This window comes from Capsella rubella, unplaced genomic scaffold (assembly GCF_000375325.1).
Source record: "Capsella rubella cultivar Monte Gargano unplaced genomic scaffold, Caprub1_0 scaffold_1, whole genome shotgun sequence".
Classification (NCBI taxonomy): domain Eukaryota; kingdom Viridiplantae; phylum Streptophyta; class Magnoliopsida; order Brassicales; family Brassicaceae; genus Capsella; species Capsella rubella.
In genome coordinates this window covers 18,170,422-18,192,094 of record NW_006238923.1, presented here as the reverse complement: position 1 = coordinate 18,192,094, position 21,673 = coordinate 18,170,422, and the positions used below count along the sequence as shown (strand labels likewise).

At 35.4% G+C, this 21,673-nt stretch overlaps 6 protein-coding genes across 7 annotated transcripts; 3 read left to right on the top strand and 3 right to left on the bottom strand.

Moving 5' to 3' along the window:
* Nucleotides 1-1,647: 1,647 nt before the first annotated feature.
* LOC17896969 (cadmium/zinc-transporting ATPase HMA3) lies at nt 1,648-4,918 on the top strand. Its single transcript, XM_006303850.2, has 9 exons — nt 1,648-1,886; nt 2,006-2,263; nt 2,359-2,456; nt 2,564-2,819; nt 2,904-3,041; nt 3,135-3,462; nt 3,564-3,766; nt 3,880-4,082; nt 4,156-4,918. The coding sequence occupies exons 1-9, from the start codon at nt 1,685-1,687 to the stop codon at nt 4,732-4,734; spliced, it is 2,265 nt and encodes a 754-aa protein (XP_006303912.1). The 5' UTR covers nt 1,648-1,684; the 3' UTR covers nt 4,735-4,918.
* Nucleotides 4,919-6,081: 1,163 nt separating this feature from the next.
* Nucleotides 6,082-6,691, top strand: LOC111832592 (pre-mRNA-splicing factor cwc22). The gene has a single exon (XM_023789915.1). It carries the CDS (start codon nt 6,145-6,147, stop codon nt 6,556-6,558), a length of 414 nt encoding a protein of 137 aa, XP_023645683.1. The 5' UTR covers nt 6,082-6,144; the 3' UTR covers nt 6,559-6,691.
* A 130-nt stretch (nt 6,692-6,821) lies between these two features.
* Nucleotides 6,822-9,931, bottom strand: LOC17899032 (nitrate regulatory gene2 protein). The gene is made up of 4 exons (XM_006306734.2): nt 8,680-9,931; nt 8,417-8,592; nt 7,994-8,217; nt 6,822-7,904 (listed from the first exon to the last, which is right to left on the bottom strand). Exons 1-4 carry the CDS (start codon nt 9,854-9,856, stop codon nt 7,076-7,078), a joined length of 2,406 nt encoding a protein of 801 aa, XP_006306796.1. The 5' UTR covers nt 9,857-9,931; the 3' UTR covers nt 6,822-7,075.
* A 1,456-nt stretch (nt 9,932-11,387) lies between these two features.
* LOC17899633 lies at nt 11,388-13,040 on the bottom strand. The gene is made up of 6 exons (XM_006305115.2): nt 12,964-13,040; nt 12,736-12,868; nt 12,544-12,647; nt 12,303-12,447; nt 12,081-12,224; nt 11,388-11,991 (listed from the first exon to the last, which is right to left on the bottom strand). Exons 1-6 carry the CDS (start codon nt 13,005-13,007, stop codon nt 11,527-11,529), a joined length of 1,035 nt encoding a protein of 344 aa, XP_006305177.2. The 5' UTR covers nt 13,008-13,040; the 3' UTR covers nt 11,388-11,526.
* A 354-nt stretch (nt 13,041-13,394) lies between these two features.
* Nucleotides 13,395-15,948, bottom strand: LOC17898350 (C-type lectin receptor-like tyrosine-protein kinase At1g52310). Of its 2 annotated transcripts, none has more exons than XM_006307097.2 (6): nt 15,755-15,948; nt 15,550-15,656; nt 15,369-15,423; nt 14,843-15,277; nt 14,134-14,701; nt 13,395-14,043 (listed from the first exon to the last, which is right to left on the bottom strand). In XM_006307097.2, the coding sequence occupies exons 2-6, from the start codon at nt 15,634-15,636 to the stop codon at nt 13,524-13,526; spliced, it is 1,665 nt and encodes a 554-aa protein (XP_006307159.1). In that variant the 5' UTR covers nt 15,637-15,656; nt 15,755-15,948; the 3' UTR covers nt 13,395-13,523. The 2 variants fall into 2 exon arrangements, with proteins under 2 accessions (XP_006307159.1, XP_006307160.1); XM_006307098.2 differs by having other exon boundaries at nt 15,769-15,948.
* Nucleotides 15,949-17,316: 1,368 nt separating this feature from the next.
* LOC17896724 (60S ribosomal protein L37-3) lies at nt 17,317-18,544 on the top strand. Its single transcript, XM_006305725.2, has 4 exons — nt 17,317-17,410; nt 17,503-17,638; nt 18,090-18,191; nt 18,292-18,544. Exons 1-4 carry the CDS (start codon nt 17,408-17,410, stop codon nt 18,336-18,338), a joined length of 288 nt encoding a protein of 95 aa, XP_006305787.2. The 5' UTR covers nt 17,317-17,407; the 3' UTR covers nt 18,339-18,544.
* The last annotated feature ends 3,129 nt before the right edge of the window (nt 18,545-21,673 follow it).

Sequence of the window (21,673 nt, the reverse complement as noted above, 5' to 3'; positions counted from 1 at the left end):
CCCCTTTTATCTATCTATTTTCAAAAATACCCCTTTTTAAATATAAAAAATTATAAAGTTTTATATAGTTTATAAGGTATTTCTATATAATAACTACTACTGGAAGATTCGATACAAATATTTTAAAATGTTTTAAATAGTTTTAAATCGTTTTTATAAGTTTTATAAGGTTTTTAAAAGGGTTTATACGCTTTTTATAAGGTTTTTGTAATTTATTTTTACGCTATTTATCAAAGGTATATAAAGTTTTATACACATATAAAGATAATTTGTGTATATATTTATAAGCTTACACACATATTTGGATAAATTTCAATATTTTTAGTGGGTTTTTTGATAAAGTTTGAAAAGGGGGTATTTTTAAAAAGAGGTATATGAAAAGGGGTATTTGGTTTACGTAGTAGATAAATTTAATATCTAAATTTATTTTTATTTTAGAATTTTGATCAATTTTCTTGTTTAGATATTTTTAAGAAATCATGAAAATTTGATAATATGTTAATTGTAAAATTCAGAAAATCATTGATATATGGTAGTCATATATAATAAGAAATTATATATGAAATACACAAAATTATAATTTTCATATATTTAGATACTTTTCATTTAAAGTCAATTTAAAAAGTTTTAATATCTATTATTCTAAATTAGTTGAAATAGTTACATATGCAAATCTGTTAAAAATAAGATCTAATAATAATTTTTTTCTATAACTATTATTATTCGAATTTAAATACAGACGTTTATCATTGAAATCTATTTAAATGTTAAGACTCAATTTTTGTCTAAATTTATTTTTGTTAATTTGTTCTTTTTTTAAGGAAATACATAAATACCTCATTTCAATCAATAAATTTCAAAAAGATTTATTTTTTTTGGCTATATTTGCGAGATTGTTTATGAAGATTTTTATGTGAAAATAAAAGGTTTTATGTGATATAAATTTTTTATTATGTTGATTTTAGAAAAAGAAAAAAAAATTATTATTGATTTGTTGAAGAAAGTTTATTTAAAAATTGTTAATGATTTTCTTAAGATTTTATAATTATTAATATTTTTATGATATAATCAGTTCTGATTATTATGACTCTACATTTTATGCTATTGTAGAATTTGATTAGTCATTTATTTCCTAATCTAACATATTTATTTTTCTTTTTATTTTTCATATATCAATTTAAAAAAAAAAAATATATGATGATTTGTTTTATTAGAATTGATTAAATATAAATTATTGTTTTTAAAAAATTTTTAAAAAATATGTTTACATGTAAAATTTTTGAATATAATTGTCCACTTTTTATGGAAACAAAATATAGTTTCCATAAATATAGATATTTTTTTTTTGGTTTAGTTATTTTTTTGCTGTCTTTAGTTATGTTTGGCAACAGGTTTGGATTTACATATTTTTTAATATATTTTTTTTGGGACTGTTTGGACACAGCTTGTCCTTCTGTTTTAATAGTATAGATAATAAAAAAAATTTGTATTATTCTCATTTTTTTTCTTATGTTAAAATCTAAACTAGTATAAGTAAAAATAATTAGATAAAAAAAAATAGCATTGACATGTACAAATTTGATATATATATATGTCGTCCGTTATATAGAATGAAAAATTTAATTTCGCTCGTTGAAATTTCAAAAACGTTAGTTATCTCCGGTCCCGATACCTTAAGCGCAAGATGGTGGAAGGTGAAGAGACGAAGAAGATGAATATACAGACGAGCTACTTTGACGTCGTCGGTATCTGCTGTTCATCGGAGGTTTCTATCGTCGGAGACGTTCTCCGTCCACTTGACGGCGTCAAAGAATTCTCCGTCATCGTCCCTTCTAGAACCGTCATCGTTGTCCACGACAACTTCTTGATCTCTCCGCTTCAAATCGGTAAATAACAAAAATCATTATTCTTATAATCGCCGGCCGTTTTGACTTTTTGTCCATGGATGAGGCCAAAGTTTTTAAAGTCAACGACTAAAACCTTTTTGATTGTGTGATATATATAGTGAAGGCACTGAATCAAGCGAGACTAGAAGCAAGTGTGAGACCATATGGAGAGACAAGCTTGAAGAGTCAATGGCCAAGTCCTTTTGCAATAGTGTCTGGTGTATTGCTTGCTCTCTCCTTGTTTAAATACTTATATAGTCCGCTTGAATGGTTCGCTGTTGTTGCCGTGATGGCCGGTGTTTTTCCCATCCTTGCTAAAGCTGTTGCTTCGGTTACACGGTTCAGGCTTGACATCAACGCTCTCACTCTTATTGCTGGTAAGAAACATAAATCACTCTTTAAGTTTTCGATGATCAAAAAGAGCTTATACATATATATTGGTGAGGTAATGCATATACTTTTGTTTCGACAGTGATAGCAACTCTATGTATGCAAGATTTCACAGAAGCTGCCACAATTGTGTTTCTATTCTCAGTTGCAGATTGGCTTGAGTCAAGTGCTGCTCAAAAGGTTACTTTTTGTTGAGTTTCTGGTTCTAATGGATCACTATGAAGAAAATTAGCTTTGTTTTTTTTTATTACTGGATACATTGTTCCTGAAGTAACAAGTGTTTTCAGGCAAGCACAGTGATGTCGTCCCTGATGAGCTTAGCACCACAAAAGGCAGTGATAGCAGAAACTGGACTGGAGGTCGATGTAGGTGAGGTTAGAATCAATACAGTTGTTTCAGTGAAAGCTGGAGAAAGTATACCGATAGATGGAGTTGTGGTGGATGGAAGATGTGATGTGGATGAGAAGACATTGACAGGAGAGTCCTTCCCTGTCTCCAAACAAAGAGAGTCTACTGTTTTGGCTGCAACTATTAATCTCAATGGTACAAAACTAAATCCTATCTTGGATATGGTCTTCATATAATAGTTTCAGCTCATTGGCACAATCTGTTCTGTGTTATCTTAAGGTTATATCAAGGTGAAAACTACAGCTCTAGCCCGAGACTGCGTAGTTGCTAAAATGACTAAGCTTGTAGAAGAAGCACAAAAAACCCAAACCAAAACTCAAAGGTTTATAGACAAGTGTTCTCGCTACTACACTCCAGGTAAGGAATCAAGAAGACAAGAATCATATACAGTCTTCCTTTTCTCAGTTTAAAACATGATCATGATTCCATTTGTTGTTGTTGTTTTTTCAGCTGTTGTTATATTAGCAGCATGTTTCGCTGTAATCCCGGCTTTGTTAAAGGTTCCCAACCTCAGCCATTGGTTTCACTTAGCACTCGTAGTGTTAGTAAGCGGTTGTCCATGTGGTCTTATCTTATCCACACCTGTCGCTACATTTTGTGCTCTTACTAAGGCAGCCACGTCCGGTTTTCTGATCAAAACTGGTGATTGTCTAGAGACCCTGGCAAAGATCGAGATTATTGCTTTTGACAAAACAGGAACTATTACAAAAGCTGAGTTCACGGTCTCAGATTTTAGGTCTCTTTCTCACAATATCAATCTGCACACTTTGCTTTACTTGTAAGTATGTTTTTAGTTGACTTTATCAAAATTTACCATTATAGGGTGTATGAGATTATATATATGGATGGTTAGACACTTTTGAGATGTTTTCATCATAGGGTCTCGAGCATCGAGAGCAAGTCAAATCATCCGATGGCAGCAGCACTTATTGACCATGCAAGATCAAGCTCTGTTGAGCCTAAGCCTGATGTAGTCGAGAACTTTGAAAACTTTCCAGGAGAAGGAGTCTATGGGAGAATAGATGGTCAAGATATCTACATTGGAAACAAAACAATTGCACAGAGAGCTGGATGCTTAACAGGTCTCAATTGAAAGTTACATTCATTGCTTTGGGAAGTCTCTAGTATTGTTCTTGTTCTTCATGTATCTAACATTTGCAACATCTCTTATTTGTGGATGTATTGTTACATAAAGTTCCGGATATTGAAGCTGATATGAAGCGGGGTAAAACCATTGGTTACATATACATTGGAGCAAAACTGGCCGGAAGTTTCTGTCTTTTGGACGGCTGTAGATATGGGGTTGCTCAAGCTCTCAAGGAACTAAAAATCTTAGGAATCAAAACTGCAATGCTCACAGGAGATAACCAAGACGCAGCCATGACTACTCAAGAACAGGTCATTATCTAACTATTTTTCCCTCTCTCCTTATCTTTGTGAGTCATATAATCAGTGAGTTATATTTTGACAGTTAGGGAATGCTTTGGATATTGTTCACTCTGAACTTCTTCCACAAGACAAAGCGAGAATCATCGATGAGTTCAAGAGCCAAGGGGCTACAATGATGGTGGGAGACGGGCTTAACGATGCACCGGCTTTAGCTAAAGCAGACATTGGCATTTCAATGGGAATCTCTGGGTCAGCACTTGCAACAGAGACAGGAGACATCATTCTTATGTCAAACGATATAAGGAAGATCCCAAAAGGGATGAGACTAGCGAAAAGAAGTCATAAGAAAGTGATTGAGAATGTAGTTTTGTCTGTGAGCATAAAAGGAGCAATTATGGTGCTTGGTTTTGCAGGTTACCCTCTGGTTTGGGCAGCTGTTCTCGCAGATGCAGGAACTTGTTTGCTTGTGATACTCAATAGTATGATGCTTCTACGTGATGAGCGTGAAGCCGTGTCTGCATGTTACCGTGCTTCCCCTTCTTCTCCTCCTCCTTCACTGGTGGAGGATGAAGCAGAGGATCTAGAAGTTGGCTTGCTGCAAAAGAGTGAGGAAACAAGTAACAAGAGTTGTTGCTCTGGTTGTTGTAGTGGCCCTAAGTGAAAACCTTCTTCTCATTTAGAGGGTTCTATTGTGTAAACATGTTTTCGTACATTCTTCTCATTTATCGCTCTAATCAATTTCCTGTAGTGTTGGTGAACTAAATTTGATGTGAACCGAATGTTTTATTTTCTTTTTTTAAAAAAGGAAAATATTAAAAACAAAAAAAAGGGTAAAGAGCGTTGTACGTGGTGTATATATCAAGTTATCAACAATCATAAAAACCCTAATTAAAATTATTTGCTTTCTCTGCTGAGACATGGAAGGACGCTACATCGTACCTGCTTTGAAGAGGAAAGAGGAGACTCGTGATGTAGAGCGTGAATCATGGGACGAGCTTCGTAGACGAATCAATGGATTAGTCAATAAGGTAAACACAAACAATCTCCGTCACGTTGTTTTAGAATTGTTGGAAGAGAATCTCATCAGAGGCAGAGGTCTTTTATGCAGATCATGTATCAAATCTCAGATCGCTTCTCCTCTATTCTCCGACGTCATCGCGGCTTTGATCTCTGTCGTCAATTCGAGGATCCCTTTGGTCGGAGACTTGTTGTTGAGAAGATTGGTTTTGCAATTCCGAAAGACTTATAATGACCGTAACGACAAGCCTCGTTTGTTAGCTGTCGTGAGGTTCCTCGCGCATTTGGTGAACCAGCGTGTGGTTCACGAGACTGTTGCTCTTGAGCTTGTCGTAAAGCTTCTCGTTGAGCCTACGGGAGATAGTGTCGAGGTTGCTGTTGTACTTGTTACAGAGTGTGGAGCTATGCTTCAAGAAGCGTCTCGTAGAGCTCTTAACCTAATTTTCGACAGCTTTCGTAGGATTCTTCATGAAGGTGACTTGGAGTATAGGTCACGTTGTTTGATTGAGTCTTTGGTTGCTCTTAGGAGAATCAGTTTTAAAGGTCATCCAGCAATTCGTCCTGAACTTGATCTGCTTGTGGATTCAGAAGAGCAAGTGACACATGACATCTCTTTCCTCGATGTTATCGATCCAGAGAGTTCACTTGATGTCTTCAAAACCGACTCTGCGTTCCAGCAAAATGAGAACAAGTACGAGCTTCTGAAGAAGGAGATATTTGGGGAGCAAGATAAAGGCCTAGAAGAAGAAGATGATGAGGATAATGAAGCAGAAGATAGAGCAATACAAGATGATACAGAGACTGATCTTGTCAATCTCAGGAGGACAATTTATCAAACTATAATGTAAGTCTTGATTTCGAAGAAGCAGGGCATAAGCTGCTCAAGATCAGACTAGAACCAGGTCAAGAGATGGAGCTATGTGTTATGGTGCTAGAATGTTGCACTGAGGAGAAAACATATCGATCCTTCTATGGTCACTTAGCACACCGGTTCTGCCTCAGAAGCAAAGTTTACAGAGAATGTTTCCAGAATCTGTTTGTTCAGCAATATTCTATGGTGCACCGGTTCGACACCAACAAGTTAATGAGTGTAGCCACCTTCTTTGGGCATCTCCTGGCCACTGACGCTCTTCCTTGGCATGTTCTTGGATATGTTCAGTTAACAGAGGAAGACACAACTCCTTCATCACGTATCTTTCTCAAAAACCTTTTCCTACAACTCTCTGAGCAATTAGGAATTAAGGTTTTGAATGAAAAGCTTCATGATCCAACCATGGAGGAGACATTCGAGTCCATCTTCCCAAAAGACCATCTGAAAAACACACTGTTTTCCATCAAGTTCTTCACCCAAATCGGACTTGGGGGCATCACTGGAAAACTCAGACAGCTCATCGCCAAACGCAAGGAAATTGATTCAAGGGAGTTAAGAGATGAGATTGAGACAAAGCACAGAAGAAAAAGAGTTTAATCGATGGCATTTATGTGAAGCTCTCTCGAGTTGTTAGTCTTTATTTAGCTTGAGGAACTAGCAAAGTTTCAGAATTTTCAAAGACAATATTTTGGTTTGATGAACTTTAAAGCTATTTCTTCTCTTTGGCATACATTACCTTCTTGGTTCAACTTAGAGGAAGAAACACATAAACTTGCCAGCTTTTTTATTTGGTCACACTATCACAGTAAAGTTTCACAGAGTTTTAAATCACAAAACCCTTGGTTTGTACGTATAATATATATGGGTTGATAAATTCCAATGATTCATCACTATACAAAATTACAAATGCTCAATACACAACGTTCTTATAACTCAACAGAACAATTCCTTATAAATCAAACACTATATGAATCTTAATTGTAACAAACCTTTCTACAAGAAAGCAATGATAAAAAATTAACTATACGTCGTATTTGTGTATGCTTAAAAAATACAAGATCATAGAAAAAGAAGACATTACTCGTCTGTGAGTCCCTGATCTTTACATGAGTTCTTACGAACCCTGTCCCTGGCTAGGTTTCTGATGCCGTTCGCTTTGGCTTTGCCGCTGAGTCATATACGTAACAGATCTATACATATCCGAACATGAATATGCAACCTCAGACATCGCCTGAAAAAGCTCGGGAAGGCGAGTTCGAAGGCTGGCTAATGACTTTTCTCTAACTTGTTGGCTTTGTCTGTGGTAAGCTTCTTCTTCTTCTTCCAACCTCTTCTTAATTTGTTCTACATTGAATTGCCTCACAACTACCTCGTCTTTATGATCGTTATCCGCTTCTGACCCATCCGGATTCATCCCCTCCGGTCCTCTTTTTTGCATGTATTTATAGTACCACTCCTCAAATTGTCTAATTTTTCTTCCCAGTTCTTTTCTTGTCTCTTCGCATTTGTTTCTGAGACTTATCTCATCTTCTTGCTGCTGCATTATCGTGCTTATAACCGCTGCAAAATTGATTATGGCAGTTCTTGCCATTTCATCAGGGATTTTGTCTAAACGATCATACCAAATGGTGAGGAGTTTATGGATTGCGGGATTGGGAACTCGAGGAGGCGAAGATACTTTCTCCTTGAGTGTACTTTCGATAGGTATGAGATTTAGCTTTAACCATCCCAGAAGTGCCTTTATGTATTCTTTCTGATGATCTATCATCCTGCAAAACTGTGTGTGCCATTCTTGAACCACTGCCAAGAGCTGGATAGTACGTTCGTGATGATGATCATTTGTTTCTTTCACCGCTTGCGAAATGTCTAGAGATCTCAAAACCTTTGAGATCTCTGCTTGTCTTTGATGATGCATTTGCATCATCTCCCACATCTTCCCCATCCTGCAAAAAAAAAGAAAATCGAAAAAAACTCAACTTCTTCTCGTCTAAAACATCATCAAAAACAAAATCTACCAAGAAGTGAAACTTACGCCTCGACAAGGTGAAGGAGCTTTAGGTATAGTTGTTCATCCCGAAGACGATTGATCTCTGAAACTGTGGAGTCCATGGACTGCATATCAACTATGTATCTTGTATGCAAATGACTAACCGCTGCTTTGGCTCTCTCTAATGAATCTGAGTGACCACCTCGTTTCTTCACCCGATTTAAATGAGCAACTTTTTTCTGGTACTCGATTTTCATGAGTTCACCGGCCTAAATCCAGCAAAAATTTATCCCAAAATCAGACTTCCAATAGAAACACACGTCAGGTTCGCTAATGCATAACCACGAAACAATCAAAGAGACAAATACCACGTTCACAAACATCGACTTTTATCAGAAGACTAAACATGGCTGCAAGAATCTTTCATCAAGCACAAGCATTAAAAGAGACAAGTTTTGAAATTGTTACCTTGACTTCTTCATAGAGCTTCTTTTCCCATGCTAGCAATTTGTCAAGAACAGTAGCATGAGTTTCATTCTCTTCCAAATCGACATCATCTTTCCCATCATCAGCATTTGGTATTCCTCTAAACGATCTATTCCACGTAATTACACGCATCACTCTAGCAGAGTGATCAATATGTCCTGTCACAACAACACATAATCTTAAAGCAACCAAACCAATAAAAAAAGTAATCTTTTGTTTCTCCAGCAAATTGTAGAGATTATTACCTCGGTTATCTGCAAAGTTAGAATGGTAATGGAGCCTAGTTGCTTCAAGCATCTTAGAAACCTCATGAGCACTTTCAGAAGCTTTCAAGAAGTTATCATCAAGCTCAGTGAATACATTCCCCAAATTCGTCGTCCCCGGCATTCTCACTCCTCTCCTCTCTCCAGCCATCGCCATACCTTTACTCTTCTTCATCCCTCTCAAATTAGTAACTTTTTCCAATTCAACACTCACTTCCTCAACTCTCTTCGGTCTTTCCTCCACGGGAGCTTTCCTTTCAGGTACAGTCTCTACCGCCTCCTCTTCTTCTTCTTCTTCATCATCATCATCGTCATCATCATCATCATCATCTTCCTCTGTAACAGGTGACCGCGGTTGGGGAGGCAGAGGTTTTGAAACCTCTGGTTGTGGTGGTTGCGGAGGAGTGTCTTCTAACGTGGTTCCAGGCATATGCTCAACATTAGGGAAGAAGTAATCGTAGAAAGGTTGTTGCTGCTGTTGTTGATGCTGATGCAGACGTGGCGGCGGAGTTGGCCGTGAATTAGTGGCCGGAAGAGGCGGCGGCGCCTTCTCCTCTAGGTGATGATGATGATCATCAATCATCGGCCTACCTCCTCTATTACTACCTCCACGGCTTCTCGATTTCCTAATCAAACGGTCACGATTCTCCACTTCGGATTCTTCATCATCATCATCATCATCATCGTGATCTAGGGCTCCGTCTTCTTCAATACCGTTGAGACCACTACCAGAAGGACCGCCAACGGATCTACCGTTCATCTCCGGCATAGTAGCAGCACGCTGAAGAGGAAGAGGCGGAGGCGGAGGAGGAGGAGGAAGAGTATCAGGAATCGACTGAGGAATCGCGGCGGAGGAAGAAGAAGAAGAAGCGGCGGAATTAGAAACAGCGGCGGCGGAAGTAGGAGGAGGAGGAGAAATAGCGGTGGGAAGAGAAGAGGTAGAAGCGATAGCAGCAGCGGCGGAGGCGGAAGAGACTAAAAATTCGCCGTGGGAGTAATCGGAGAGAGCAGCTCCGGTGTTTTTAAGAGCCATGGCGTAAGCAGAGTGAGCGGCGGCGAAAGCGTTACGAGCAGTGACGGCATCTTTCATCAACTTTTTGCGGTCTTTGCAACGAGTAACAGCTTCTTCGTTCTCGATCTTAGATTGGGCACAACCCATCTTCTTCCTCTCGAAAGCTCTCTCTGCTACTTACTACTTCAGATCGATCGGAGAGAGACAGAGATGGAAACTCAAAAAGCTTTGGAGTTAAGTTTTTAAGGAAGAAGAAGAATAATAATAGAGAGAAGATGATACGACGTCGTTGCAGTTGTTAGAAAAGGCTTTTTCTATATTTTTGGTTAAATTTTCCATTTTTCGTTGGGCTACTCTCAGGGGGTAATGACGTGGATAAAGTTATAAAGTTAACAAGCGAATATATCGTTTTTCTTTTCTTTTTTTTTGAACTTTTTGTATTTGTAATTCTTCGTCGTCTACTATTCAATTTCACTATATAAAGATGTTCTTTTTTTTTTGTCTCCAAAAAACATAGATGAAGTTATGAATATGTACGATGGTCGTATATTTTTATCTGGGCTAATCTTTTGATTATACAAAATTTTGTTAAAACATAATTTAATACAAAATTATTAGCCGACAAAATAAATGATAATAAATAAAAATACTTGAATATTTGGAGGACGTAAACTACGATTCGATACAATCATACACACAACTATTTTGAAAAGAAAATTGTATGTCGGCTTGGAACAAAAGATTATAAAATATAAAAATTTAACTGAAAAAATAAACACAAGCTTGAACCGTAATCCATGTCTAGAGTACTGTTGTAAACCTTTAAATGGGTGACGCTTAAACCACAAGCTTCATCATGTATTATGCCCTAATAGCAAAGGACCAGTTCTGAGGATTAAGGTACGTACGTTTTTACCTATACCTAGAAAAAAATGATTCGATTATTCGGGGATACTCTTAACTTTCATAAGAGTGAAACAACCATTAAGAATCATTATATATTGATAAATATTCTCTTCATCTAATTCAACAAGATTCTCATTATATAACAACTCTTTATAGTTTCCTAAATTTTTGGATACAACCTCGATCAAGTCTTCAAAAGATATAATGTATTTTTTTCCAACTTTTTCAATAAACCATATGCAGAAATCAAGGTTTAATTTGCATTTTCCATTCATCCGAAATCATTCTTTATTTTATGGTAAAATTAGTCGGTTCATAAGAATTCCATAATAGAGTCAGTGTCCAATATATGAGTAAAATCCATTAACCTATGTTATCAGGGTTTTAGCAAATAGAGATTCATATAAAGTTGTGTTTTATAACTCGGTTACTGAGTTACGGGTGACAACATAAATCTTTTGATGTTCTAAACACAATTCTATAAGAATCTCTACTTTCTAAAATTCTAATGACATAAGCTAATGGATTTCTCACTATACACTATTTGCACTTGTTATGGATCCACTGATAGTAAGATCAAATTAAAACAATTATATGCTTTCTCACTGATGATTTGACAAAGGCCAAGACGACCAATCCTGAGATACAACAAGATTTGCCCACCGGTTGTTTCCTTCAAACCTTTGATAACACGTTCAGAACGTTCTGTCCTTAGCTTTGATTATATTTTAACAAGTGTATATGAATATAAAAAGTTTCATCCGATCCGTTGTTAAAAGATTAATCAACTAGTGGACTAATTACAAAGTCATAAGGATAATTACATATTGAATTACGAATATACTAATGAATTTTAACTACGAAGAGAATTAAGAAACCCTTAATTACATAATGACTACTTTGACACTTTCTTATCTCCGGCGCAGAGCTGCAAGACGACTCACCACATCATCATAATCCAAGAGCTTTGGTCTTTCAAACGACGACGTTCTCTTGTTCTCTCTTGTTGTGGAAACTTCCTTATTGCTTGTGCTTGTGAGACTCTTACTGCCTTGTATACCAAGCGACCTCGAGTTTTCTTGATCCATACTCTTTCTATTCTCTTCTTTCTCCTCTTCTTGTGCTTTCTCATCATTGTATGAAGGAGATATTATACCGTAAGGTAAAATCTTCTTCCTCGTCTTCTTCCGCACAGATTCTCTTCTTAGAGAACTCGAACTCGAGCTTGAGCTAGAACTAAAACTGCCTTTGGACAATAATTCTCCTCGCCAAGTACTCTCTGAAAGAACCGATTCGTCCTCGCTTTGATCATCTATCATACTTTTCTCTGTCTCAAGCTTCTGATCATCAGCTCCTGTCTCCATATTCCCCTCAATCTAAACACTTTTCAGACATTAGACCAACCAAAACCTACAAAGAAATCGATGTTTTTTCTTTAGTCAAAGTTCTACAACACATAATTTACCTGCAGAGCTGAAGTCTCTCTGAGTAGCATCAGTTTCAGAGCTGTAGGATCCCAGTTAATCGAAAACTCATTCGCAATATCTTTCACTGTAAGAATCTTGAGTTCTCGTGAAGGTAGTTTTCGCGATCCAGTTCTCTCAACGAGCTGCAAGATTTCAAAAAGACATACTGTCAGTACAAGAAATGAGACAATGTGTAGTGTTTTTAATAATAATCAACCAACCTCATGATTTACAGATGAAGCAACAAAATTTCCAAATCTTTTAGTAAACACGGCTCTAAGATCCTTCAGTTCAGGAACATCGGGAACCCATGCAGTTGCATATATCAAAGAGGAAACAGCTTCTCTGCATTCTTCAGGACATTCCCTAAAAGTGAAGGAAACAGAATAAAAAATACAACAAGTTAGTAATTTTTGAGAACTTTTGGACTGAAACTTAGAGATTAATAACAAAGATGTATACCTTTTCTTCAGCATCAGGGGGAGATTTTCAGAAATACAATCGCAGAATCGCTCGATGAGATCGTAGCACGATATTATTCTAAGCTCTTCGAGTAATAGATCTGCCTGCAGTAACAAGAAAGAGATTAGCAAAACCTTAATGTAAGAAAGAAAGCTTAGTATTATATAATGAGAGAGTATAAGTCTTAATTACTCTTCTGTAAGCTTCATAATCTTGGCCATTATTGAGGAAGTTCACAATATCTGTCTTATAATTTCTAACCATTGCAATCCTTTTCTTCCTCACTATATCAAGCCGAATCTTCATGTAGCTGGTTGTAGATTTGCTGCAATTCACCAAGAACAAGGATTAGTTATAAAATTGTTCAGAAAGATTCAAAACTTTTAAAGTACAAAACAGAGTGGCAAAAGACTTAAACACCTTTTCTTGTAGAACTTGGGTTTAAAGCACCTAAGAAGAAACATCTTGTTTTGGATTTCTAGAGGCAAGAAGATGGTAAACAAAAGGACCAAACCTTTATATGAAAAGAATACAGAAGAATCTAAACGTTGGTTTAGTGAATAATGTTGAAGTAATACTCAGAATCAGAATATTGCAAAAGCTATGAAGCAAAGTAAAGAACCAATAAGTTTCTTGTTAAAAGATAAGAGTAGAAGAGATATATATACACAAACGAAGACTTTATCTTTGAAATGTTTTGGATAGATATGGTCTTTGTATATTCAATGAAACTTTAGTTTTATTATATAAATTATATATTTGCGACTTAGGGAACAAGCTTTAGTTTTGTTATACAGAACTACTTAGTTAACAAGGACCTTTAGCTGTAATCCTATAAACTTCCAAGAACCTTCTCTAATACGACAACGTTTCTTAACCTTTTCCATGAAATTGTAGTAATTGGACAATGAAATGTCTCCTAAGATTCGATTCTACAGTCAAACAAAAAGGTTTCTTATTATTGGGACTTAAGCTATAAGTTATTTTACATCTAATGGTTGGACCAATTGCTGAAGCTGATGGACAATATGTGACATCCTTGGACGCATCGATGGCACATTCTGAGTACATGAATAAACCAAGTCCACAACTTTCTGAACCACACTTGCTTCCGGTAAACCAGACGTGATAACCGGATCAAGAATCTCTAACCACATGTTAGCCTGAACCAACGGTGTAGCCCATTCGAATATGCTCTGCCACCCAACTGAAGAGTTAACCGCTTGAGTTGGTCTACGACCGCTCACAATCTCAAGCAAAAGGACTCCGAAGCTGTAGACATCGCTCTTCGTCGTGAGCTCGTTTCTGTATACGTATTCGGGTGCGAGGTAACCGTAGGTTCCACCCGCCATTACGGTTCTCTCTTGCATTACTTCCCAAGGAACAAACTTTGAGAGACCAACGCCCATTAAATGAGCTCCAAACTCCTCGTCCAGCAGTACATTGCTTGCACGTATGTCACGGTGCACCACTTGTGGTTTGACCTTGTCATGTAAAAACCTGTTTTTTCCAACGTAAAGACTAGAAGTTAAGCTTAAATCTTGTCATAATTTCTCAAAACAGAAGCTAATGTTATAAGATTCGACTTACGCGATTCCATGGGCAAGAGTTGTGGCAATGTTCAGCCTCATGCTCCAGTCTAAGCTCCTACCACCTCTAGGCACATGGTGCAGCCATCTATCAAGCGGTCCACTAGCTATGAACTCATAAACAATGAAACGTTCTCCATGATCATAGCAACAACCTTTGATGGCTACTACATTCGGGTGATGAAGTTTGGCTGCTCTTCTAATCTCAGAGTAAAACTCTTTCTTCCTCTGAAAACTAGACCTTTTCAGTCTCTTAACCGCCACTTTAGTCCCGTCTGATAAACCACCGGTATAAGTTCCACCTGTTTTCGCATCCCCGGCCAGACGGTTTGCTTCACTGAAGTTCTTTGTCATTGATCTCAGTTCTTCGCTGGTGAAGATCTTCCATGAGGGAGGAACTAAAGCTGAAGAGGAAGAAGCTGGATTTGATACTTTCCGGGATTTACGGCGTTTCTTGCTTCGTTTGTAGACAAGGAGCCATAATATGATGGCGAATGTGGTAAAGAGAATCAAACCACTGACAACAGCTAGGATAACTACATATTTGTGACAATTGCGACATTTGAAATCTGCAAAGAAGAGAAACTAGGCAGATCAAGATCTCTCTGTAGACAATGTTCACTTACTCCTAACAATGTTCCCTAATTAACAATTATAATGGACTAAGTAGTACAAATGCAAAAATATAGAAGAAAGAGAGAGGCCATTACCAGAATCAACCGCGCAAATGAAAGCACGAGAGGCATTACATCTTTCACCAAAGACTGGCGATGAGCCGTTTGTCACGGCTATACATATATTAGCACGACAAAATGCACTGCCATTGCCATTGCCACAGCGGGTGCGAATTGGCACTTTGGGAAACATGGATTGGTTCCATTGAGGCGTCTTGGGATCAGACCAGCTCCAGTGGAAACCAGAGGTAGAAGAAGAATTCAGACTTCTTCCTCCAATCCAACACCCACTAGAGTTCACATTGCATAGTTTTTGAACAAAGCTGAGTTCTTTACTCGATGCAGAGGATGCTAAATGACCACCATAGGTTCTACAGAACATCTCTGACTTCTCCCATGAAGTGGAGTTTTTAAAGTAAGCATAGCATTTCGTTTGGTTCGATCCAATGATCCAATCAGGAGGACAAGACGCTGTACATAGAGAATCACTAACAGTAAATACATGAGACTCTTGTTCTCAGCAATGATATTCACATCAGAGCACAAAATCACAACTTTGTACCTTTGCGAGATCTTTGCTTGACATCAGTTGCATTCTGAGTTGATTCACTTGATATCTGCAAAAAATCATTTCAAAAATTTCACCTTTTATCGATCAATCAACTAACGAACATAAATTACCACTTCAAAATCTGTGAAAAGATTCGAGCAAGTTCAGAAACCCTAGTTCTTGAATCACTTACAGTGTCCAAGGACGCGAGATAAAGCAGAGCCAAACAAGAAATCAAGAAGAGTGATTGTTTCCGGCAAAAGACAAACTTCAGCTCCATAGCTACAGCTTCACAAAACCCTAAAAAAATCAAACCAAATTAGCCTCAATTTTTGCCAAATCGGAAACCTGTAAACCATCATCGGAAAGAGAAGCTTAATCGGGAAACTGGAAACTACCGTTTAAGTCATACCATCGGGAAGAAAAAAAGCAGACTTTATGATTGTGTGAAGAGTAATGAAAAAATGGGTCTTTCGTTGGTCATAAGGTTTTTTTTTTATGTAACTGTAGAATTGCAGAGTCCCGACAGAGAGAGAAAGAAAAAGGGTTTTAATGGCGAGTTAATGGAGGAGACAGGAGATGGACTTCGGACAAGTCAGTGGGTAGTTCGGAAAATGAAATCTTATTTTCTTGTTTCTTCCCTATTAGTTTCCGACCCTTATATTACTTGATTTTACAACTTCTCACCCTACATGATCATTATGGATTATTACAAACATAACCTCAGTGTTCAGATTCTCTTGTTTATAAATTCACAATTTATTTCTCTCTCAAATTTCAGATTCTGGTAATTTGAAGGCAGATTGTTTAGCGCGCGCTAAACTAAAGTGTTAAACTCTGAAATTTCGTTTGTAATTTTTTTCTACGAATAAACAATATTTTAATAAAAATTGGTTGAAATAATATAATTCACAATTTCTAAAATCTATTTCAGTAACTAATGGATTTATAATTTGGAGTAAATAGTTTATATTTGGACTTTTTTCAATTTATTTTTATATTTGTTAATTATCTCGAATTTTTTTTGGAAATTTAGAGTAAGTTTCCTGATTTTCCGATTGTTTTCAAAGTGAATTTTCTTTTACTTTCTTGGTCCTGTGCGATTAAAATGTTTTTCTTTTCAAAATAATTTTTTAAAAAGCATAATTGATGTAATTTCCTTAATCTTATAAAAATAGAAAACTAACATAAACATTTTAGAAGAGATACAAGAAATTGGACTAGCTAATCATGAATTCACGGCCGGTTAGTCTTTCTGATTGAAGGTTCCGAGGAAGAAGACCACTAAAAAAAAGTAACATGGAGACGGAAGCCACTGGTTGATAAACCACCGCAGCCACAAGTTTAACCACTGAATGTACTAATGAGACAATCACCTAAACAAAGGAATATTTTTAAAAAGGTCCATCAGAAACAAGCTTGAAAATATCATATTGTACGTTCTTCATCATTCATGGCATAGTTCTAGAAATTGACCATTGTTCTTCCTTCATGGTGTAATTTCTTACACAAATTGTTTTCGTAAAAAAGTAATGGAGGCAAAGAGAGAAAACGTACCATGAACGACGAGGAACAACTGTAATTGAAACCTTGATCTCTTTTGTTTCCTTGAGATGAGAGAAGAAGGTTTGTTTATGACTCTATCAATCGTCTCCTACTCAAACCTTCTCTCGACGATAGCTTGAGGACCAAAAAAAGTATTTATATGATACTTGGAGAACAAAATCACCTTTATGGAATAAATTGTTCGCCAAGTATTGAAATTTAACTATTTAAGACTGAAACAACAATTTTTCGGAATAGTAGGGAAGAAAATTCGTTTCCGGTTTTAATATTCGGAATGGGCCAAATATAAAAAGGCTTATTAAAGTTTAAAGGCTCATGGCCCTGGGTCTAAGCGATCCAGTAACAGAATTGTCACACAACCCTAATAAAAAGAAGAAAACCCTAGCTTTATATAAACTTTTGTTGACATTCCGTCGTCACTTCTGTCTCTGAAGCCGGAACCTCAAGGTTTTTTTGTATCATCTGGAAACTCGCATTTAGCTTCAATGGTGATTTACGATTCTCTCTTTATCTCTGTTTCATCTCTATTGCATCGTCGATCTCTTCATCACTGATTAGGTTTTTGTATTGAGATTATCAGGGAAAGGGAACGGGAAGTTTCGGAAAGAGGAGAAACAAGAGTCATACACTCTGCGTCAGATGTGGACGTCGTAGTTTCCACATCCAGAAGAGTCGTTGCTCTGCTTGTGCTTACCCCGCCGCTCGCAAGAGGACATGTACGACTCTCTTCTCTCTCTATCTCTCATTTTGCATCGTATTCGCTTCCTAGATTAAGAAATGGATTATTCTTCATTTCAATCCATTGATTCTGAATCAGAATTAGGATTCTTATGATTAGGTTTTGTTTAGGGATTAAATCATTCCTTTGTAAGTATGATATGTTGAGTGATGCTTCTCATTGAGAGCTTGGTTATTCATATCTAAGAATGAATACCAATTGAATGCACTATGAATCTTTAGTAAGAATTTACATAACTCTGTGACGAGTATCTGCTCTATGGTCTTATTGAATCCTGATTGAATTGAGTATCTGCTCTATGCTCTCTTATGTTTGGTCTCTCCTGTTAAGCTTCTCAGTTACATTCATAGCACTGTCTTCTATTCAAATTTTGTAATCTGCCATTTTGTGGATAGTACTGATCAATGTATGTGTATTCATGTTGTAAGACAACTGGAGTGTGAAGGCAATCCGTAGAAAGACTACTGGAACTGGAAGGATGAGGTACCTTCGCAACGTCCCTCGCAGGTTCAAGACTGGTTTCAGAGAAGGTGCTTACCCTTTTTATATATATTCCATCATTTCTTTTAGTTCACAATAAGAAACTGTTATTTACGATTGAAATGTTGTACATTTTGGTTCTTGAATTAGGTACCGAAGCGAAGCCAAGAATCAAGGCAGCAGCTTCATCAGCTTAAACTTGTTTTCGAGCATCAGTTGGAGAGTTTGTTTGTTAAACTTAGATTTTGGCTGGCTCTGAGTTTGTTTATTCGAAAATTTATTATTATCAAGTATCTGATTATGACTATCTTTTTGTGTGTTTTTTGCTTTTTTATAAAGACTTGGACGAGTTTTCAATTTGCAAGTCTTTTAAGTTCTATCTAGGAATTATTGTTTATAATAATTCTCTACCTGTTGTGGTCAGCTGCCAACGTAATTTGCTCAAAATTACTGACATAGACTTATAAGTTTAACCATGTCCAGTTAGTTATACAGAGCTTCTCGGTTTGAAAAAGTGATATGGCACTTCTTTCGTATCTACTCATTAATCTGTGTTACATCTACAGTAGGTCTCACAGCTGAATAATTGAGATTATGATCGAACAGAAAAATTGATTGATGATGAACAATTGCTTAATTGAGTTAAGAAATGGGATTGTGATCGAAAAAGATAAGCTCAAGAGCTGAGAGGTTGAAATCGTGAGTTAAATAGATGGGCTGCAATGTTTTAGCGTCCTCAAAGATAATTAGGCTATGACCTTGACAAATATTGCGGTATAAGCCAGCTTCTTGCATGCTCCGAATTTATGAAATTTTCATGGACCTTGAGAGACTCATATACATTGTGAAATCTAACACCAAGGATGTTCATTGTACGTAATCTGCTTTATCTATGTTAAGATGCCAAGATCTTTTTCTTCACAAATCTTAGCTAAGATCTGGCTAAAATATTACCAATAATGTTGTTCATATCCATGAGTTTTTAGGGAAGATACTTAAAAACTCTTGTTAACACTGTCTTGTTTGATTGGTTCATATTTTATATAATTATTACATACTTTAATAATAAAATATCCATTAAAAATTAGGAGTTTTAGATTTGTATCTTGCGACCTGTTTAAAAAGTGGTACATAAAAGTGAATGTTACAAAACATTGATTTTATTTTAAAATATGGTACTACATTGTAAGTTAAGTTTAAGTATATTACACACTGTATTTAGTAAAAGTAAGATGTACAAAAGAAAATTAGCGTTCAATTTATTTAAAATATTTTTTAAATTAAATTCTGAGATTCGTTTCTTATCTCGTACTAAAAATGATTGATTGTTTAGATTCACATATTTTATGTTATAGATTTTCTTAACTTTTTTATAAATTAATGGAGACATATGGTTAATCATTCATTTCTTTTATCTCACAATTATTATTTATATAAGATCGATGTGTCTAGTTAAGCAACAACATAGAAAACCACATGCAATAATGTCATATCTAAGTTTTAAGTCATACATGGTAAGCTGAGTAGCATTAGAAAAAAGTTAGTAAGAAAGAAGTTAAGTTACACGAAAGGAGGGAGTAGTCGCTATCAGATTGAAAGAAACAGACCAACCAAAGATTTGTACGACGAGAACAACCATTGTACAAAAAAAAAAAAAATGAAATACGTTTTTCTGTTTTCTCGTACAATGGTTGATTTTGTTAACTTTTATAGTTGCATACCTTACACTTAACAATTTAGCTGTGACTCAAATTTTGATATGGGAATGTGGAAATTATTTAGTTTATATTCTTACATGCAAGTATGATTATTTGAAACTTCTGAACCACTCCAACTTAATTTTATCACCAAATATCTCAAGGTTGCATGTACAATCTATCAATTTTGTTTTCTAATGCTACTTAGACACTCCATCGTCTATCCAGTCACGTAGGCATCAAAAAATTCTCTCGCAAAGCTACTTACGATGGATCTACTACCGTCAAGTTTTGCTGTAGCAAGAGTAAGACTATCATGCCTACATTTTTTTTTCTTTTAATTTGTTTAGTAAATTGCCATTTATTATTTTTGTTTTAGGTGATTTGGTATATGTGTAGAGATTATGAGATTTCAACATTTGAATCTGTGTGTAAATAGATTTAGAACTTTGTGTTGATTGAGAAATGGAAAGAGGTCCAAAACTTATGTAGATCTTATATTATATGATAGTGTCGAAAGGGAAATTGATTGTTAAACTTTTCATATCTCACCTAGTTTGTCTTGAAAACAAAAAGTTTTTTTTGGTTAGATAAGTGATTTCGATAGTTATTTTTATCTTGTGAATACGTAAATTGATTTCCTCTTATTACATTTCTTATATCAAATAGTGCATATGGTTCTTGATATATGCTTCCATTGACAATTGCATTCAAGATCAGTCCGTAGCCTAGCTACCAACTTAAATTGATTCCATGTAAATGATTAAAACATAAAACAACTTTCGGAGTAGGATTGGTTAATGAAGTGGCTTCACCGCATATAATTTAATGAACAAACTATAAATAGAAAGGTGAATACGTTGGAAAACGATGTTAAGAGTTAATTTAGTTGTTCGAATGAGTTCAATAATTCTAAAAGTTAATGACTAATTTAGGGAGAGATAATAAATAATTGGTATGTGCGTTCATATCTTTTTTTTGGTCCTTTCATCGGACAGTGTAACTTATTTGTGTAGAAGCCGTGTTTGATTTTATACAAATAGTATAAAACTTTGTCAGATATATTTTTACGATTTTTTTACTAAAATTTTTATATTTAAATTATTCTTTTTTTAATTTTGCTTAGTGTTTAAAATTGTGTAGCTGTATTTTGATTGTGAATTACTTATAAGTTCGTTGAATAATTTTTTGCAACTATTTTTTTTTTAAGTTGTATTTGTTTATTAAATTTTAAGTATTTAAGATTGTACAATGATATTGTGATTGTTAATTATATGATTTAACCTATAGAATACAACGTGACAAATTGTTTGTTATATATAACCATAATTTAATCAACTTAATAAAGTATGTACAATATTTCAAATAATGATATGACGATGGTGTAACATCTTTCATTTATTTTAAAACAAATAAGATCATTTAAAAATATTTGAGAGATATTCAATTTATTAGGGAGATATTTTAGTAAAATCAAAGTAGTTGTAGATCTTTTAATTTAAACTTTATAGTTAATAAAATTATAGAAATGGCAAGGGTTTATGTTGCAAATAATACAAAATAAAAGGTAACTTTCCAAAAGATACTTCACAAATGTTAATATAGATACGTCATAATATTTAACTTACAAAGATATTTCAAAAATGTTAATATAGACACGTCATAATATTTAACTTACAAAATTATTAAATTTGGAGAAATATTTTATAATATATACCATAAAGCAAATCTTTATTTAAGGTAAAAAAATATTTTAGTTTTAAGAATAACCATCAAAATTAAGTTTAAAATCGTTTAATCTCATTTGTAATAATTTTCCTCTGTTTAAAAAAAAA